We start from the raw sequence: 17,510 nt of genomic DNA on the forward strand, positions 1-17,510 counted from the left end.
AGTGTTTTTCTTTAATGCTTGTCTCTAAAAACACTGTGCATACTCCCTGTACATATTCTTTCTGAGAGAAAACATAATGAACCACTCTCTTCTGTGCTTCTTATGATCAACTAGGTATGTTTGTTCTAACTAAAATAGGCTGTTATTTTTAGCGTCTATGTATAAAGAAACCTCCTACACATCCTGCACGATCGGATGGTTACCTTTTTTTGCTGACAGGCTGAAAGAAGTTGATCAAAGTCGACTGTTTCTGTGGGGAAGTTTGTGCAGAAGTTCTCGGTTTCTGAGGTGATTGTTTATGAAGGTATGTCCTGCTGCCACCATTGGTCCTGGGAGCAGACAGCGGGGGTCTGAAGTCGCTGTTCCCTAAACCTGAAACTGTAGAGCCCAGGTTTTAGAAAATGGTTAATGCAGTTAGGAAACATCCTTTATTGTCCCTCAGTGGGCAAATTTAGGTAACCCAAGTTGGTGGGCTTACAAAGAAGAGTTGACTCAAGTTTTAAATAAGAAAGAGGATTGTTTTTCAGAATAAAACTAATATTATCAACATGTCCTCTTGTGATACTTGAATATGTACAGAAAAAAGAACTGACAAGTCACAATAGGTAAATGGACTGAATTCATATAGTGATTTTCTACCACTCCAAGCATTTTACACTGGAGACACATTCACCCAATCAAACTCACTAATACTCACACACTGCTACAGAGATTGGGTGAAGTGCCTTGCCAGAGAGCACATGGACATGAGGCAGAAAGCTGGAGAGGAACCCACAACTTTGTACTTTCCCTTCTACCCCACAGTCGCCCCTTAGTAACAGGTGTTAGTAAAGTTAACAGATGAGCATCTTACAGTAAACATTTTTAGATAGAGAACTCTTGATTATACAGAATGGTGTAAATAACGTTTGATGAACCATTTCTTAATAAAATGTAAATACAATCTTTTTTCCAAAACTGATACTAGTTTACATCCTTGTATCTTTTTAAAAGATCTCCAACTCTTTTCCTATCAGAAGCAAATATTTGGTTCAATGAAAATATTTTAAATCTAAATCTGCCAGGTGTATGAATAATTTTGGGCTCAACTGTACAATCTGTGAAAAGGTCATAGCCGTAAACCCTTCGTGATGCCACCTTTTAGGCTTGGGTCAGGTTTCCTTCTCTGTGGGTCTGTGCTGTCGGCAGCGCTGAGAGATGAGCTCATTGTATCCTCCACGATGGACTCAGTGGCCGTTTTCTCTGTGAGAGGTTTGGATCCGGGTAACCCAGCTGCGTTCCGGTTCTGCTTCTTCTCAGGTGTTTCTCCCACTGCTGCAACTCCAGTCACATTACAAACCTCCGTCCTGACAGCAACAAATAGCAATGTAGAGTCCAGAAGATGTATTAAATCTGTGTATATATTTCATTTATGGATACATTAAACTAAATCTGTACAATATATAGAATCAGTTTCACTGTGTGCCGGATGTCAATCCAAATAAACTGCATGGAGGCAAATATATGGCAGCTTGTTATATTTCAGGTGCCACGCATTCAAACTCTTGCTAATAATATATTTGGTCGTTTGCATAATCCTTTATTGTCTTTCATGCACACATCTCTTATAGATCCTGGTGACCTAGATGCTAACACTCACATATAGTGGTGGGGAAAATCGTGCAGCTCTAGCTTGTACCTTTGCGATGTCTCCGTGTTGACTGCATAGGCTGTGATGTTCTGAGACGCTGCGGGTAGAACCGTTTCATCCACACTCACGCTTTGTGACAGCGAAGCACCTGGGATTCTGGGTTTTACTTTTGGTGTAGGATCTAAAACACACACAAAATAAACAGGCAAAATTATATATAGGAGAAAAAAGAAGAAAAAAAAAAGAAATGTTTAATTTGTCTTTGTTTCTCCACCTGAGTCTGTGATCAGATAGGATGGATTGCAGTACTTGTCACAGGATGCATAGATGGCAGCCAGACCGATTTCCGACTCTGTGATCACTCGAAGACCTTTTCTTTGTTTGTGGTCCAAGTAAAAAAAAAAGGAAATTATTTCTAAGCACTCGCCATCATTAAAACAAACTTTATGCATCTTTTTTTTCAGAGAAACAGAACGAGTTGGAACCTGTGGACGGAGTTCTTCACAGAGTTTGCCCACTCTGTGGCTGAAGGAGGGAACAGATTCTGGGAGCTGCCTGTGGTGACCTCAACCACGCAGCTGTGAGGAGACTCCAGCAGGTTGAGGGGGAGGGAGCCCTCCTCCAGGAGCAGACTCCTGCCTCCCCCAAAACCCACCGCTGCGCTGAGTCGCTTCAGCTGCACACAGGAGAGGAAAGCTCTGAGTTAATCAGACTGTAGTGTTTTTTTCCATATTTATACCTATAGAACAGCTCCTTAACTAAAGATGGACAAATACAACAGAAAATGCATATGAGGAAAAACTCAAATAAGGATAATTTGGTTGTCAACAAATTAAATTATTATGAGTTGATTTTTTTAAAGAGAACTAGCACATTGTGTCTTTATTTATTACAGGTATGAGAAGGTACAAGCTTTGCAACGTATGACAACCTTGAGTAAAAATACCACCAGTTAATACTTTCTAAATACTGGGATACAACAATACATAAAACACAAGTGCATAACATGTAGGGTTGAAACAGTTAATCAGATAAATCGCGATTAATCGGTTAATGAAATAATCATCAACTAATTTAGTAATTGAATAATCGTTAACTGCAGCACACAGACTGTAAAACATGCTATTTGCTGAAAAAACAACACACAGAGCAGTAATTTGGGCAAAACTGAACAAAAAATATACTGTATACAGTTTGCATTTAAGATGACAAACTTTCTTTTTCTGTAAATATGCTCTATGTAGAACTCCTGAAGTGGCAAGAACCTTCATCTGTTTCAAATCCTATGAAAAATCTCCTATGAAGCACCTTTTGCTATTGATTATTAATCAGTTAATCAAAACAATAGTCAACAGATTAATCGATTAGCAAATAATCATTAGTTGCAGCCCTAATAACATAATCTAACTGCTTTAATCTAAAACAGGACAATTATTCCAAATGTTACTAGAAAAGATATTCTATAAACAACCACAACAATATTAAAAAACAAATCCTGAAGCAATTTACACACAGAACTGAGAGGGTTCAACAAACCCAAAGGTCCTAAGCCCCCTCATCCTGCATTGTACCAGCAACACTCCATACCTGCCTACCATATTCTTTGGTTATTATAAATATACGTTTCTTTTTTAATGATTCCTGAACAAGGGCGGAGCCCTAAAAACACACGAGGTGCCGAGTGAAGCAGAGACGCTCATGCATGCCCTTGCTTTCTGTACTCTGACAATGATGGTTTTATTCTGTTCTACAGTTAGTCCAGCTTCCTGCTTTAAAAAGGTACAGGGGGACCATCCAATGAAGCCCACCTGCACCCTCTCCACTTATTACAGCATCAACCCCTTTCTGAAATGTGTCGACAATTTACATAAACAATAAACAAAAGCATTTCTATGATTTTCATAAATCCATAAAACTGGTCTCCTATAACCCACCTTCAGGACAAACAGAGGACTATCCTAATGAGCCAAACTCTATGCGCATCAAATGCACCTCTTATTATTCTGTACTTTGCTTCTGATGAGCCAGGCCTTCATTAAACATTTCAAAATGGTCTTATTAAACTTTCCTTCAGACTCTCTGAATGTCCTCTGAAACGTTTCTTTGGACTTGCTTTTTCATTCCTTTCTAGACCAGTAGCTGACAATATAAGTTACTCAACTCTGACCTATGAATTCAAAGGCTCTAAAATTAGGTGTTCAACCTCTAATATATCTACAATTACAAGACCAATGAGCAAAGAGGCAATTTAAAACAAAATCTTTGAGCAATTTGCTACTAGCAACCTGTCCCAGACACGTTTTCCCATACCTTTAACCAAATCTACAACAAATTCCAACGACAGCAGTTTGATAGAAATAAAACACCAACAAAGAAACACAGAGAAATTAGCTGAAACCTTGACAGAGATGACCAACAGAAGGATGATGCATTTCTCAAATCTTAACATCCAGAAAAGGTGCTAAAATAGTTAAGTAGCAAATATTCATCTGCAATAATGGGTGATGGACAACTAGTACATATCAAATCACATAAGTTTCCTGCAGCAATGGTCAAGTGCATTACTTATAAGAGCACAACACTCATCATTTGATCCCAGTCATGTTTTTCCCCAGCAGTAATGCAGCTCATTGTGGTTTGTGCATCATGAAAAACATCTCTAACAAAAGAAGAAGACACAGACCTGCTTGTTTGTGAGAAAAACGAAGGTCTTTCCAGTAAAAAGCTGTTTCCGAACTGGTGTCGTTCCAAGGTTAACGTCCTCTTTACTCAAGCTGGGCTCATTGATCTCAGGGATATAACTTAAAAACCAAGAACAGACAATATGATAAAGAAAATTCAATAGAAATCTCAATTAAAAGGGGCTTTGCTCTTACCTTTCTGCTTTGGGAGGGGCTGATTTTTGCAGGACGGCGCTGCTCAGCTCTGAGAAGTACTCCGGCTTCACAATGGGGCAACAACACAGAAGAGCAGAGATCGTCTAGGTAAGTAAAAAAAAAAAAGCATCAGCACATGGCTAGAAGCAAACATGTCAACCGGGTTGAAAACATGGAAAAGACAGTGGAACGGACCTTTATGGTGACTTTAACAGTTGGCATGGCCAGGTGGGTGCAGTCCTGAGTCCAGGTGTTCACCAGCTTCCCACCCAGAGCTGAAAGGGCCTGAGAGAGCGACGTCTTGCCAGCAGCATCCAAACAGGACGAACACACCACTGGCTTCTCTAGAAACCCCACACTGAGGCAGAAAAAGACACAGCAGCGCATTAACGTGACTAAACTGGATGTTATTAGTAAGCAAAGGAGTCTCTCCTCATTTTACTCACGTGAATTTGCTTTGAAAAACCCCAAACGTAACATTGTCCCCCGATGACAGCTCGACAGGCGCTGTTAGCTGCTGGTTGTTGACGACGGTGCCGTATTTGGACGTGTCTTTTAGTGTCAGGGTCTAAAAGCAAAACAAAAGGCAAGCAGTTAAACACAAAGATCAAGCAGAGCACAACGCAGCTTTCTGTTCAATGTGAACACATGCATGCAAAAACTCAAAATCTTATCAGTGAGATGAACGTATGAACGCATCTGAAGCATTATAGAAACTCGAGAAAAAGCTGTAAGAAGAATAAATGAAGGGGAATACAGGAACATATTTTTAAAGATATTTACAAGTGAAGTTTCTGTTCAATTGCAAAGTGAATGTTTGGCAAAAATGTTCTGTATACATCCCAATAAATCATTGAAATGTTCATTTATGGCAGTAGTCTAGTACTAAGAGGAATACATTTCAAACATTTAATTCTGTTAAGTTTGATGGTTGTGGCTCGCAGCTAATAAAAACCTGAAATTCAGTTTCTCAGATCTGAATCAAATCTGAATCTTACATAAGACTATAAGAAAAATTGATTTTGAAACTAGAAATGTTATGTTGTGGGACAGACTGCTGGCTTGACAGTCACTGACACCCTCCCCATGGAAGGTAAGCCACAAAGCAAGCTGTTCACAGAGCACTGTATCCAAGCATATTAATGAAAAGTTCAGTGGAAGGAAAAATGCGGTAGAAAAAAAAAAAAAACAATCAACAGGGATAATAACCCCAGCCTGGAGGGAAGTGTGATGAAAAGCCTAGGGGTGGATGAAATGGACTTTTAGCACGATATTTTGTGATACTAGAGTTATAAAAACGATGATAAAAACTATTTATAACTTCAGTCTTTTTTAGGTAACTGCAATCATAGCGCCACAAACACAAATGCTGGTTTTAGAAACACAGCCCTTTTAAATAGGCTTCTTGAAGACACCTGTTACATAAAGAAATGTGATTTTCATCAATAAACTGCACACAGTGACTGCATATAATAATATTTTCAAATTTAATGGATATTTATTGATGCTCTCGTGAAACAAACTGTGGAGGTGATAGTAAAGGAAAAAATCCCGACAATATAGCCAGTTTTTGGCATTTTCAAACATCATTAATTAAATAATAAAGTGCTTTGAGGGACTTTATTATTAGTAGAGCAGCTGCTCCTCCACATCAAGAGGAGCCAATTGAGGTGGCTCGGCCATCTATACCGGATGCCTCCTGGACGCCTTCCTCGGGAGGTGTTCCAGGCACGTCCCACCGGGAGGAGGCCCAGGGGACGGCCCAGGACACGCTGGAGGGACTATGTCTCTCGGCTGGCCTGGGAACGCCTTGGGCTCCCACTGGAGGAGCTGGAGGAGGTGTCTGGGGAGAGGGACGTCTGGGCGTCTCTGCTGAGTCTGCTGCCCCCGTGACCCGGTCCCGGATAAGCGGAAGACGACGAGTACGAGTGCTTTGTGGGGTCGGTGTGGCTGGAAAAGCGCTATATAATTGACCTTTTAGTGCACATTGAGTCAGAGCTTCAAGGTGTATCAAGATGAACTACAACTGTTGCATTCCTTGTGTTCAATCCCTCCCGAACCGGAGACAACATAAGAAGCGTCTTAGCTACAATAGATGGATATGTTTATCAGAAGGCTGATATTTCTGTATTAAATATCCAGTTTGTTATTGGTCTTATGTAATATTCCGATTTTCTGAGAAACTGATTTTTTGAAGTTTTCATATGCTGTAAACCATAATGGTTAAAATAAAGTAGAAATAAACACCTTAAATTATGCCACTCTGTGTGTAATGTATTTATGTAACATGTAAGGTTCACATTTAAACTGAATAACTGAAATAAATGAACTTGCCTAATTTATTGTGATCCACATGAAAATAAGTCAACCTTTATCAGTTAGCATTTGTGTTGCACTTTTAAGAGACAACAGCTCCACCTGCTGTGTGAAAGTATAACAACATGAAAACGTTTCCAGATTGCACAGTCACTTTATATGCTCATGTAATAATGCATCTATGTGATAGAGAATTAACATATATTCCTTACATAAAAAAGTTTAATTAAAAGTTTCATAATATTATAAAAAACTACTTTATTTAACATTGATTTATGAATTCTAATCCGATCTTCAGCCACTGTTTGAATCAGGATGTAAGTCACAAACGAACCAAGTGTGACAACAAATTACTGCCAAGCTTCAGCTGCTGTTTGCTTTCCTCCTGCCTGGTTTGTTTTCCAGAGAATAATGTGGATGAATGGCTGGCATGCTGCCATAATATTTAGAGTGAGACCGATATAATCCTGATGGGTTCTGCAGAGTTAATTACAGCTATATCTCTATTTAGTTGGATGCTACTGCAGAAAACCCTCCGCAATGTTTACATCAGAGAACCTCCAAGATAATGACACGCTCAGCCTTAACATTAAGGAATAAAACAACCCCAGCCTTGAACACCCTGAGCTCCTGGCTGCACAAACAAGTAGATTTTAGTGCACTTCTTCAGTTTTTAAGGACATCTAAATAATGTCGCCCCTGTAAATACGGTGAACATCATCTATTGAATCCAACATAAACGCATCTTCTTCAATTCCCTACATGCACCGTTTTAGCTTAGATCTGCAACAAGCAGAATATGGTTTATTTACATGCAAACTGATCATGCACAACATCCTAAATAAATTGTAAACATGTCTTTTAGATAATTTTGTTCCATCTCTCACCTGGTCTGTAGCAGTGAGCTGAGCATGAGACCTGCTGATGGACTGGTCGCTGGGGAGAAGGATGTCACAGTTCTTACGGCCAACGACGTACTCTTTATCAGGAAGGAGATAGTACGTCTCACCTGTAAAAAAACAAACATCAGATAAACCTGATAATAAAAAAATGAAATGGTGGTCTCGGTTCGCCTGTCTATGTGGGGGGAGTGCAGTTTGGTGGCGGCCTTGGTGTTGGGGTGGGATGTGTTTGGTTGCCCTGCTTGCCTGGTTGTGGCTTCTGTCTGGTGCCAGGCTTCGGGGGCTGGGCGCTCTGTTGGCTCTGCCCCTTGGGTTCGGGGGTGGCTGGGTGGAGGGCCGGCTGGACTGCTTGGGGGGGGGTTGTGTATGGGCTGCAGCCTTTGGGGTGAGCTGGATAGTGTTTCTCCCTGGGCGGTCATTGCAGTGGGCAGGGGACCTCTTGGTGGATGAGTTTGTCCCGTCATGGTGCGGTGCTCTGTGGGGTCTGCCCTGTTGCGCCAGTAGGAGGGGGTGGCGTTGCGCGGGGCTCTTGCCTTGCCGTTACGGCGCGCTGTGTGGTGGGGGAGCAGGGGTTCTTACAGTGGGGCTGTGTGTGAAGCTTCTGCTGTGTGGATGTGGCTTCATCGGCTTCTCGGCCATGGAGTTCACCTGTGGGGGTGTGCCCCTGTGGTGGAGGGGATTGGTGGCGTTTGGGATCGGGGGATGTGTTCGATATCGGTGTCCTTGTTGGGGGTGGCCCTGTGGGGAGATTCTTGTTGGGGTTCACTGGGGGTGGGAGACTCATGGGGTTGGGATCGTAGCTCATTGGGGGGTCGGGACTGCTTCGTCCTGGGGCGGCTCCGGTTGGCGGGCTGGTTTGAGCCATGTGGACCCCTCTTTTGTACATAGCCCCCTCTCCGGAGGTGGATGTGGGTTGTTGGGGACTGGGTTCGGGGCGGGTGGCGGGAGCCGGGCCGGGGTCACCCGGGTCTGGGCGGTGCCGGCGCTGTCTGCCTGTCTCTGCCCTAGGAGGGAAGGGGACCACCTCCTGGGTCCGGTTGCCCCTAGGTGGTACCGGAGCCTGGACCAGGGAGTATACAGGTCCTTCTCAAAATATTAGCATATTGTGATGAAGTTCATTATTTTCCATAATGTCATGATGAAAATTTAACATTCATATATTTTAGATTCATTGCACACTAACTGAAATATTTCAGGTCTTTTATTGTCTTAATACGGATGATTTTGGCATACAGCTCATGAAAACCCAAAATTCCTATCTCACAAAATTAGCATATCATTAAAAGGGTCTCTAAACGAGCTATGAACCTAATCATCTGAATCAACGAGTTAACTCTAAACACCTGCAAAAGATTCCTGAGGCCTTTAAAACTCCCAGCCTGATTCATCACTCAAAACCCCAATCATGGGTAAGACTGCCGACCTGACTGCTGTCCAGAAGGCCACTATTGACACCCTCAAGCAAGAGGGTAAGACACAGAAAGAAATTTCTGAACGAATAGGCTGTTCCCAGAGTGCTGTATCAAGGCACCTCAGTGGGAAGTCTGTGGGAAGGAAAAAGTGTGGCAGAAAACGCTGCACAACGAGAAGAGGTGACCGGACCCTGAGGAAGATTGTGGAGAAGGGCCGATTCCAGACCTTGGGGGACCTGCGGAAGCAGTGGACTGAGTCTGGAGTAGAAACATCCAGAGCCACCGTGCACAGGCGTGTGCAGGAAATGGGCTACAGGTGCCGCATTCCCCAGACCTGGGCTACAGAGAAGCAGCACTGGACTGTTGCTCAGTGGTCCAAAGTACTTTTTTCGGATGAAAGCAAATTCTGCATGTCATTCGGAAATCAAGGTGCCAGAGTCTGGAGGAAGACTGGGGAGAAGGAAATGCCAAAATGCCAGAAGTCCAGTGTCAAGTACCCACAGTCAGTGATGGTCTGGGGTGCCGTGTCAGCTGCTGGTGTTGGTCCACTGTGTTTTATCAAGGGCAGGGTCAATGCAGCTAGCTATCAGGAGATTTTGGAGCACTTCATGCTTCCATCTGCTGAAAAGCTTTATGGAGATGAAGATTTCATTTTTCAGCACGACCTGGCACCTGCTCACAGTGCCAAAACCACTGGTAAATGGTTTACTGACCATGGTATCACTGTGCTCAATTGGCCTGCCAACTCTCCTGACCTGAACCCCATAGAGAATCTGTGGGATATTGTGAAGAGAACGTTGAGAGACTCAAGACCCAACACTCTGGATGAGCTAAAGGCCGCTATCGAAGCATCCTGGGCCTCCACAAGACCTCAGCAGTGCCACAGGCTGATTGCCTCCATGCCACGCCGCATTGAAGCAGTCATTTCTGCCAAAGGATTCCCGACCAAGTATTGAGTGCATAACTGTACATGATTATTTGAAGGTTGGAGTCTCTGCCCACTGGTGTACTTGTGGTTCTCGGTGTCCGTGGCCGGGTGCTTTGGTGTGTGCTGGCTCACACCCGGTGGCTGCTTGCCGGGGCCTGGCACCCTGGGCTCTGTCCTGCCTCTGCTTGGGGGGTGGTGTGTCCCGAGGTCTTGGGCCTCTGGGTCCATGGCTGGATCTGCTCGGCCGTGGACGGCTGCCGGCGGGGCCTGTGGACTCGTCGCTGCGATTCCCTGGGGCTTCTGCACTGTCGCTGCTGGGTGGTTCCCCTGGGACTCTCCACTGCTTTTCTCTGGGGGGGTTGCGGTAGTCCCGGCGGTGGTTCTCCTGAGGTTCTTGTGCTTTGGGGGCCTTTAGATGTCTGTGGCTCGGATCTCCTCAGTGTCCGTCCAGGGACCATGGGGCAGGCCTGTGGGTCCTCACACTCACTATTGCATATTTTTGTGGAGAAACCTTGTATACAAAAGCGTGTCCACACTCATACTCACAGGTGTTAAGCTTCAGGTGTTGACAGATACACAGATGTTCTATTTTGGGCTGCACCTCTCACTAAGTACATTTTACATTCAGAATTACCGTGTAATATTTTGTTAAAAAAAAAAAAACAGCTGCAGGTGTATAAGCAAGCAGGGTGTAATCTTGTATTCTCTTCATCCTTCTTTCTCTCCTCCACTCTTTCCGCCTTTTCTCCCCTTTTTTCCTTTTGCCCCATCTCTCTCTTTTTTGAGCTTCTTTTTTCCTTTTCATTTCAGTCTCTGTGTCCGTAACAATTGCAATATTCCCAAAGACGTTTATAATAAAGTTTCTTTTATAAATATCAAGCAGAGCTTTAAAGCATTAACTGTGATGCTCTGCTTGTGAAAGTAAATCTGTTGGGCAATTTATTATCACTCAGACCACAACTCTGAGCGATACTCTGCCAGACAGGACACGGTAAAAAAAAACAAACAAAAAAACTTTAATGTTGGACTTTGTCTTTTACTCAATGATTGTTCCTTTTGCATTGACCACAGATAATGCAGTCACACTGACAGCTTTCTGTATATAACTTCTTAGTTTTTTTTATCGTGCTATTTTTTATAATAAAAAAATATACATATTCTATATTGCACTTAATAATTCTTTAGATCTAAAAAAAAAAAAAACATCCAAACTTGCTTTAAAGCAAGTATTGATGTGATGTAAAGTTGAAGAAACACTTTTTGCCTTTAAAGGCTCCTGGTGAGGCAATGTCTTAAAGCAGTAGCCATAACAACAGTTGGTGATATTCTATAAAAGTTCAAATAAAAATAAGCTCTAAGGATTAAAAAAACTATCCATCTACAGCATAAAAGACACTTGACACTCAAAAGAAAATGGCAGCATGGTTTATGTTTGTAAAGTTCTCTGAAATAAACCACAGGACTTCAGGAAAAAATCTTTTAGTCAGAAGAAACAAAAGTAGAAATATTTAAATGTAATGAAAAGCACTATCTTAGAGGAAAAAACAAAACAAAAAAAACGCATCTCAGCCCAAGGACCTGATGGCAACCCTCAGGTATGGCGGAGGAGTAGTAATGATTTGGGCTTATTTTTCAACCATAGGGCCTGGACTCCTCTGTACCCAAAGATATTCTAGAGTCAAACCTGGGGCCTTCTTCGTGAAAGCTGAAGACTACACGCTGTTCAATCACTGGATGCACTTAGTTTTTCACACAAACATATGCTGTTTCAGCCTCCTCTCTGTTTACTACGTGTTAACAACTTTCTTATTAGCTACATCACAGCCTTCACCCTGTTCTTAAACACATCATACGTGTTTTATACCCTATCACTGCTCAGCACACTTCAGCATTTGCCATAAATAAACCACCAGTGTGCCTCTGCAGGCAGCGTTAAAAGGTTTCAAGCCCAACTTTGACCTGTTAGCCCGCAGTTAGCATTAAAAATGTCGGCCTTGAAGAAGAAAGTTACCTCCGGGCTGCTGAGGAGTCAGTATCCACATGTTTCAGCCTTTTCTTCACTGTTCAGTAATTGCAACAAGCAAAACGAGAGGAACAAACATTTTTAAGATAAACAAATCCTCGTCACGATGAACACGCTCCGCGCCACTGCTGACGTCATAACTCTGCGCCGTTGTTTTCAAAATAAAAGACCAGAGTGAAGATCCAAGAAGGGGGGAAAAAAACAACTTGGTGAGAAATAAAACAAATCGTCGGTTTATGCTCTCATCATTTGTTTTATATGAAGACATTTCTGATGAAAAATGTTAAATGTTTATACTTAAAAAAATAAAACAAAGAAAAAAAAGTGTTGAAAGTTTGGGAAACATTTTTTAATTTTTTCAAAAGTGTTGCAGGAAATACAATAATGTAACGTTTAGAAAACATGGAAAAAAAATCTGAAACATACATAAACATAATATGTATCATTCATTATTTGGATCAGTAACTATCAGTAGCTAACACACATCAGGACTTTATCATCAGAATCACGATTTAATGATTCTGATGTTTAATGAGACTTAAACTGAATTGTATAGAATAAAATAAAAAAAAAGTATAAAAAAATAAAAATGAAATCAAATATTATTTTTCATTGAGGCATGTGAATATGATATACACTAATAGAAGGAATAAAAATGTTCTTAAATAACAATAACTGCAATACATGAACTATTAGTGCATCCAAGCAGATGGTCATATGAGAAATGATAGAATATCACTGTATGCATCATTCCTTTTTTATATTAATACCATAGAAGATAATCATTATTTGTTTCTATTGCATTTCTTTCCTTAAATATGGTGCAGTCTTTCTAAAATAAAATAAATAAAATATGGTTTCATTAAATAAATAATCTGTGAGGTAAAAACAATATTATCTTTTACTGTTTGGTCAACACCATTTTCTAATGACACGTGTGTCTTTTCTGTAGTTTGTTAGAATTGGGATAATCAACAATACAACAAACCGAATAACAAAAAATGCAAGTCTAAATCACAGGGCTAAATAATGGCAAGAAATATAACATATACTGTAAAAGCAGCATTTAGCTTTATTAATAGTTCTAGCTTTAAATACTACTTTAAACAAAATAAGAAACTCCTTAATTGTAGTCAACAGATGCACAACCAAAGTATCGGTCACAAAGTTAAAAAGGAAAATCATAATTCTACATGTTTCTTTTCTTTGTTATATCCTTTTGTTCTAACAAGTTTCAAATTTTTTTGTTGTGCCAGGATGGCTTAATTTCAGAATAAAGGATCATTGTCGGATTTCCATGACTGTCCAGCTGTTCTGAGACGGCCTTGTCCCCAGAGGCAAGGTAGTTTGTGATTGACTCTCATCACAGCAACACTGGTGCAAGAATCTGGTTTACGAACGATCTCGCACCATTCTGGGTAGTCAACAGGCTTAGTTGCACTATATGGAGGAAGAAAGTTATATCACAGCAAGGACTTCAAATACAAAGGTTCAGAAAGAGTTTCTTATAACTGCACAGGAGAACCAACTCACAGGTCACAGCATCCCACTCCAAAAGGCTCCATGCAGACACACTGGTAGCAGTCACTGGTTATCCAGCTCTCCCCAATACCATAAACCTGACCCATGTGTTCACAGTTTGCTGGTGAGGACAAGAAAAGAGAATTTTACTTAAATACAACCGTAAAAATGTTTAAATATTTTTTGTATTCGAATAAGCGAGAAATTAACTATCAGCCAATGTAAAGTTTCATCTCTAATGGCAAAACTTCTCAAGATAATAAATTTTAATTTGATTATGTGGTATTATGTTCACACAAAAATTTTATCTTAAATCTCAATCTGCAGAAGAAATAATAAGGGTATGACATGAAATGGGGAAATTATTAAAAATAAGGACAGAGATCAACAAAACTGTGGTAACTATTCAAACATTTAGCACCACATATAATACTATATTAAATAAAATGCTTTCTAATGGATATGGATTTATTAGCAGAAAGGTTTTAAAAAGAATTGTACCTTTAGTGTTGAAGAAGCATTCACCACTGTTATACACAGCGCAACATGGCAGACTGGCTCCCAGTAGCAACAGTGAAGCCAAGAGTACTCCTATTGTGTTGGCCATTTCTGGGGAATTGCTTTGCAAAGGTTAATGAAAAGCAAGAAAAACACTGATCACACAATAATCCCATCAAAGCTACAAACCTGTGTCAATTATCTGGCACTACAGTTTAAAGCTCTCTTCAGACCTTACAGTGTCCTCAGTCAGTTCTTCTCTTTCGTTTGCTCTTCGTTTCATTCACCGTTGTGCTGCTTTCATGTTCCCCTCTTTTATCTTATTCCTTTCTTTTTAAACGTCTACACCTCCTCCTCGGTGCCACAGTTGGACTGATGCACTTTCTCTTTTTGGTCTCAGTTATTTATACTGCACCGACACAGACTCATCAACCCCCGCTCATCTATTACCTTCTTCTATCTGCACACAAACACAGACATAAATACACAAGCATTGTGTTCGTCATCGCTTCCCCTCTTCTGAGCATACAGTGTGCAGCCTTTCAGATAACGTTTGTCTCAATGGATCCCATTTGACCCTATCTGTTACTGCGCTGTTTACATCATCGAAAGACAGTCAGCCAATAGCTGATTGTTCAAGCTAATGAGCTGCATTTGTGTGCACAAAAAGGTAAACATCAACCTTTGACCTCCTGCTCAAACTAAAACTTAAAAAAGGCAGGCTTTGTCTTTCTGCAATGTTCAAACACATCTTAGTAGAAGTTTCTATATTCAACTCACTGAGTCGTTTTACTCAGTTGGTTTGGTTAATTAATCATCATTTACCAAATATGAGTCTCAACATGGTTTCATCTGATTACATATTTCTATATATAGTCCACGCTGTGCATCCATCTGGGATTTGTTTAAAGAAAAAGAAAAATACAGTGTCGTATGGTGGGTTTAATTTGATGTTTATTTTGGGCTTTTGGTTTTTTTTTTTCATTTCTGTAGTGCTACGTATATTTGAACTAACCACACCGAGTCATTTAAAAGGAAATTCAATAGCAAAAACACTGAAACGCTGATTTGTTTATTCCTGAGATTTCCCTGCCTAAATACGTATTCTGACCTGACACAAACACACACAAACATAGATCTTCTCGCAAATTATTGTTCAACTCTGACAGTGAATCGTTAGGACTTTGGTCTGAGTAGCATCCTTAGTGTTCACACAATTAAAATACAGACGTTTGAGTATATATGGAATCCTGTCTTCACTGGTTTCATGTGAGCTAAACTGGGCTGGTGATGTACAGGTCCTTCTCAAAAAATTAGCATATTGTGATAAAGTTCATTATTTTCCATAATGTAATGATGAAAATTTAACATTCATATATTTTAGATTCATTGCACACTAACTGAAATATTTCAGGTCTTTTATTGTCTTAATACGGATGATTTTGGCATACAGCTCATGAAAACCCAAAATTCCTATCTCACAAAATTAGCATATTTCATCCGACCAATAAAAGAAAAGTGTTTTTAATACAAAAAACGTCAACCTTCAAATAATCATGTACAGTTATGCACTCAATACTTGGTCGGGAATCCTTTGGCAGAAATGACTGCTTCAATGCGGTGTGGCATGGAGGCAATCAGCCTGTGGCACTGCTGAGGTCTTATGGAGGCCCAGGATGCTTCGATAGCAGCCTTTAGCTCATCCAGAGTGTTGGGTCTTGAGTCTCTCAACGTTCTCTTCACAATATCCCACAGATTCTCTATGGGGTTCAGGTCAGGAGAGTTGGCAGGCCAATTGAGCACAGTGATACCATGGTCAGTAAACCATTTACCAGTGGTTTTGGCACTGTGAGCAGGTGCCAGGTCGTGCTGAAAAATGAAATCTTCATCTCCATAAAGCTTTTCAGCAGATGGAAGCATGAAGTGCTCCAAAATCTCCTGATAGCTAGCTGCATTGACCCTGCCCTTGATAAAACACAGTAGACCAACACCAGCAGCTGACACGGCACCCCAGACCATCACTGACTGTGGGTACTTGACACTGGACTTCTGGCATTTTGGCATTTCCTTCTCCCCAGTCTTCCTCCAGACTCTGGCACCTTGATTTCCGAATGACATGCAGAATTTGCTTTCATCCGAAAAAAGTACTTTGGACCACTGAGCAACAGTCCAGTGCTACTTCTCTGTAGCCCAGGTCTGGGGAATGCGGCACCTGTAGCCCATTTCCTGCACACGCTTGTGCACGGTGGCTCTGGATGTTTCTACTCCAGACTCAGTCCACTGCTTCCGCAGGTCCCCCAAGGTCTGGAATCGGCCCTTCTCCACAATCTTCCTTAGGGTCCGGTCACCTCTTCTCGTTGTGCAGCGTTTTCTGCCACACTTTTTCCTTCCCACAGACTTCCCACTGAGGTGCCTTGATACAGCACTCTGGGAACAGCTTATTCGTTCAGAAATGTCTTTCTGTGTCTTACCCTCTTGCTTGAGGGTGTCAATAGTGGCCTTCTGGACAGCAGTCAGGTTGGCAGTCTTACCCATGATTGGGGTTTTGAGTGATGAACCAGGCTGGGAGTTTTAAAGGCCTCAGGAATCTTTTGCAGGTGTTTAGAGTTAACTCGTTGATTCAGATGATTAGGTTCATAGCTCGTTTAGAGACCCTTTTAATGATATGCTAATTTTGTGAGATAGGAATTTTGGGTTTTCATGAGCTGCATGCCAAAATCATCCGTATTAAGACAATAAAAGACCTGAAATATTTCAGTTTGTGTGCAATGAATCTAAAATATATGAATGTTAAATTTTCATCATGACATTATGGAAAATAATGAACTTTATCACAATATGCTAATTTTTTGAGAAGGACCTGTATTTGTGAATCCAGGCTTAAATAACATGAATAAATTCTCATTAGACCACTTGTGCAAACCTCAAGGCAGAACACACATTTGCCAACGCTGAGATCAGACAATGTACCACTCCCTCCACATTTATTGCTGGGAAAATCCCACATCAAGAAACGACTGTTTTTCTAAAACCATTAGTATTAAAACCTTTTGTAAAATAAATGTAATAAATTTTTTTTTATTTACTTTCTAACTTTGAATTAATATGGCTTAATATGACAGATGCCCTTTACTTCTAGAAACTTTGAAATGAGAAAAACAAGAGAACATTTACGTAAGGCAGATGTGTGCTATCTTTATGAATCAGTAAATGGCTCCAGGAAAATAGCTAGTCACCTAAAAATAGTTTAGGTGTTTAGGAGTTTGTATGTTTTCATGTATGGATGCAAGAATTTTCTTTGTGTAACACCAAAAACTTAATTGATGATTCAGCTGTAAATTGCCCATGGAAGTTATTTTGTTGGTGTCTGTGTGGGTGCTGTGATGTACCAGCTACATCCAGCA

At 40.9% G+C, this 17,510-nt stretch overlaps 2 protein-coding genes across 3 annotated transcripts in view; both read right to left on the reverse strand.

Annotated features, from left to right (window-relative positions):
• Positions 1 to 12,228, reverse strand: part of nbn (nibrin) — a 17,846-nt gene extending 5,618 nt beyond the window's left edge. Inside the window, exons 1-11 of the mRNA XM_047361333.1 lie at positions 12,076 to 12,228; positions 7,710 to 7,831; positions 4,953 to 5,074; positions 4,702 to 4,864; positions 4,507 to 4,610; positions 4,314 to 4,431; positions 2,116 to 2,306; positions 1,905 to 2,005; positions 1,679 to 1,811; positions 1,138 to 1,346; positions 204 to 378 (exon numbers count right to left, since the gene is read on the reverse strand). Coding sequence (XP_047217289.1) covers positions 204 to 378; positions 1,138 to 1,346; positions 1,679 to 1,811; positions 1,905 to 2,005; positions 2,116 to 2,306; positions 4,314 to 4,431; positions 4,507 to 4,610; positions 4,702 to 4,864; positions 4,953 to 5,074; positions 7,710 to 7,831; positions 12,076 to 12,106 — 1,469 coding nt within the window. The 5' untranslated portion in view covers positions 12,107 to 12,228. The remainder of the gene's footprint in view (positions 1 to 203; positions 379 to 1,137; positions 1,347 to 1,678; positions 1,812 to 1,904; positions 2,006 to 2,115; positions 2,307 to 4,313; positions 4,432 to 4,506; positions 4,611 to 4,701; positions 4,865 to 4,952; positions 5,075 to 7,709; positions 7,832 to 12,075) is intronic.
• A 186-nt stretch (positions 12,229 to 12,414) lies between these two features.
• On the reverse strand, positions 12,415 to 14,604 carry msmp2 (microseminoprotein, prostate associated 2). 2 transcript variants are annotated; one of them, XM_047361838.1, is made up of 4 exons: positions 14,340 to 14,604; positions 14,110 to 14,228; positions 13,621 to 13,729; positions 12,415 to 13,527 (listed from the first exon to the last, which is right to left on the reverse strand). In XM_047361838.1, exons 1-4 carry the CDS (start codon positions 14,387 to 14,389, stop codon positions 13,356 to 13,358), a joined length of 450 nt encoding a protein of 149 aa, XP_047217794.1. In that variant the 5' UTR covers positions 14,390 to 14,604; the 3' UTR covers positions 12,415 to 13,355. The 2 variants fall into 2 exon arrangements, with proteins under 2 accessions (XP_047217794.1, XP_047217795.1); XM_047361839.1 differs by having other exon boundaries at positions 14,110 to 14,217; positions 14,296 to 14,595.
• Positions 14,605 to 17,510: the final 2,906 nt, after the last annotated feature.

Source organism: Girardinichthys multiradiatus, chromosome 3, assembly GCF_021462225.1.
Source record: "Girardinichthys multiradiatus isolate DD_20200921_A chromosome 3, DD_fGirMul_XY1, whole genome shotgun sequence".
Classification (NCBI taxonomy): domain Eukaryota; kingdom Metazoa; phylum Chordata; class Actinopteri; order Cyprinodontiformes; family Goodeidae; genus Girardinichthys; species Girardinichthys multiradiatus.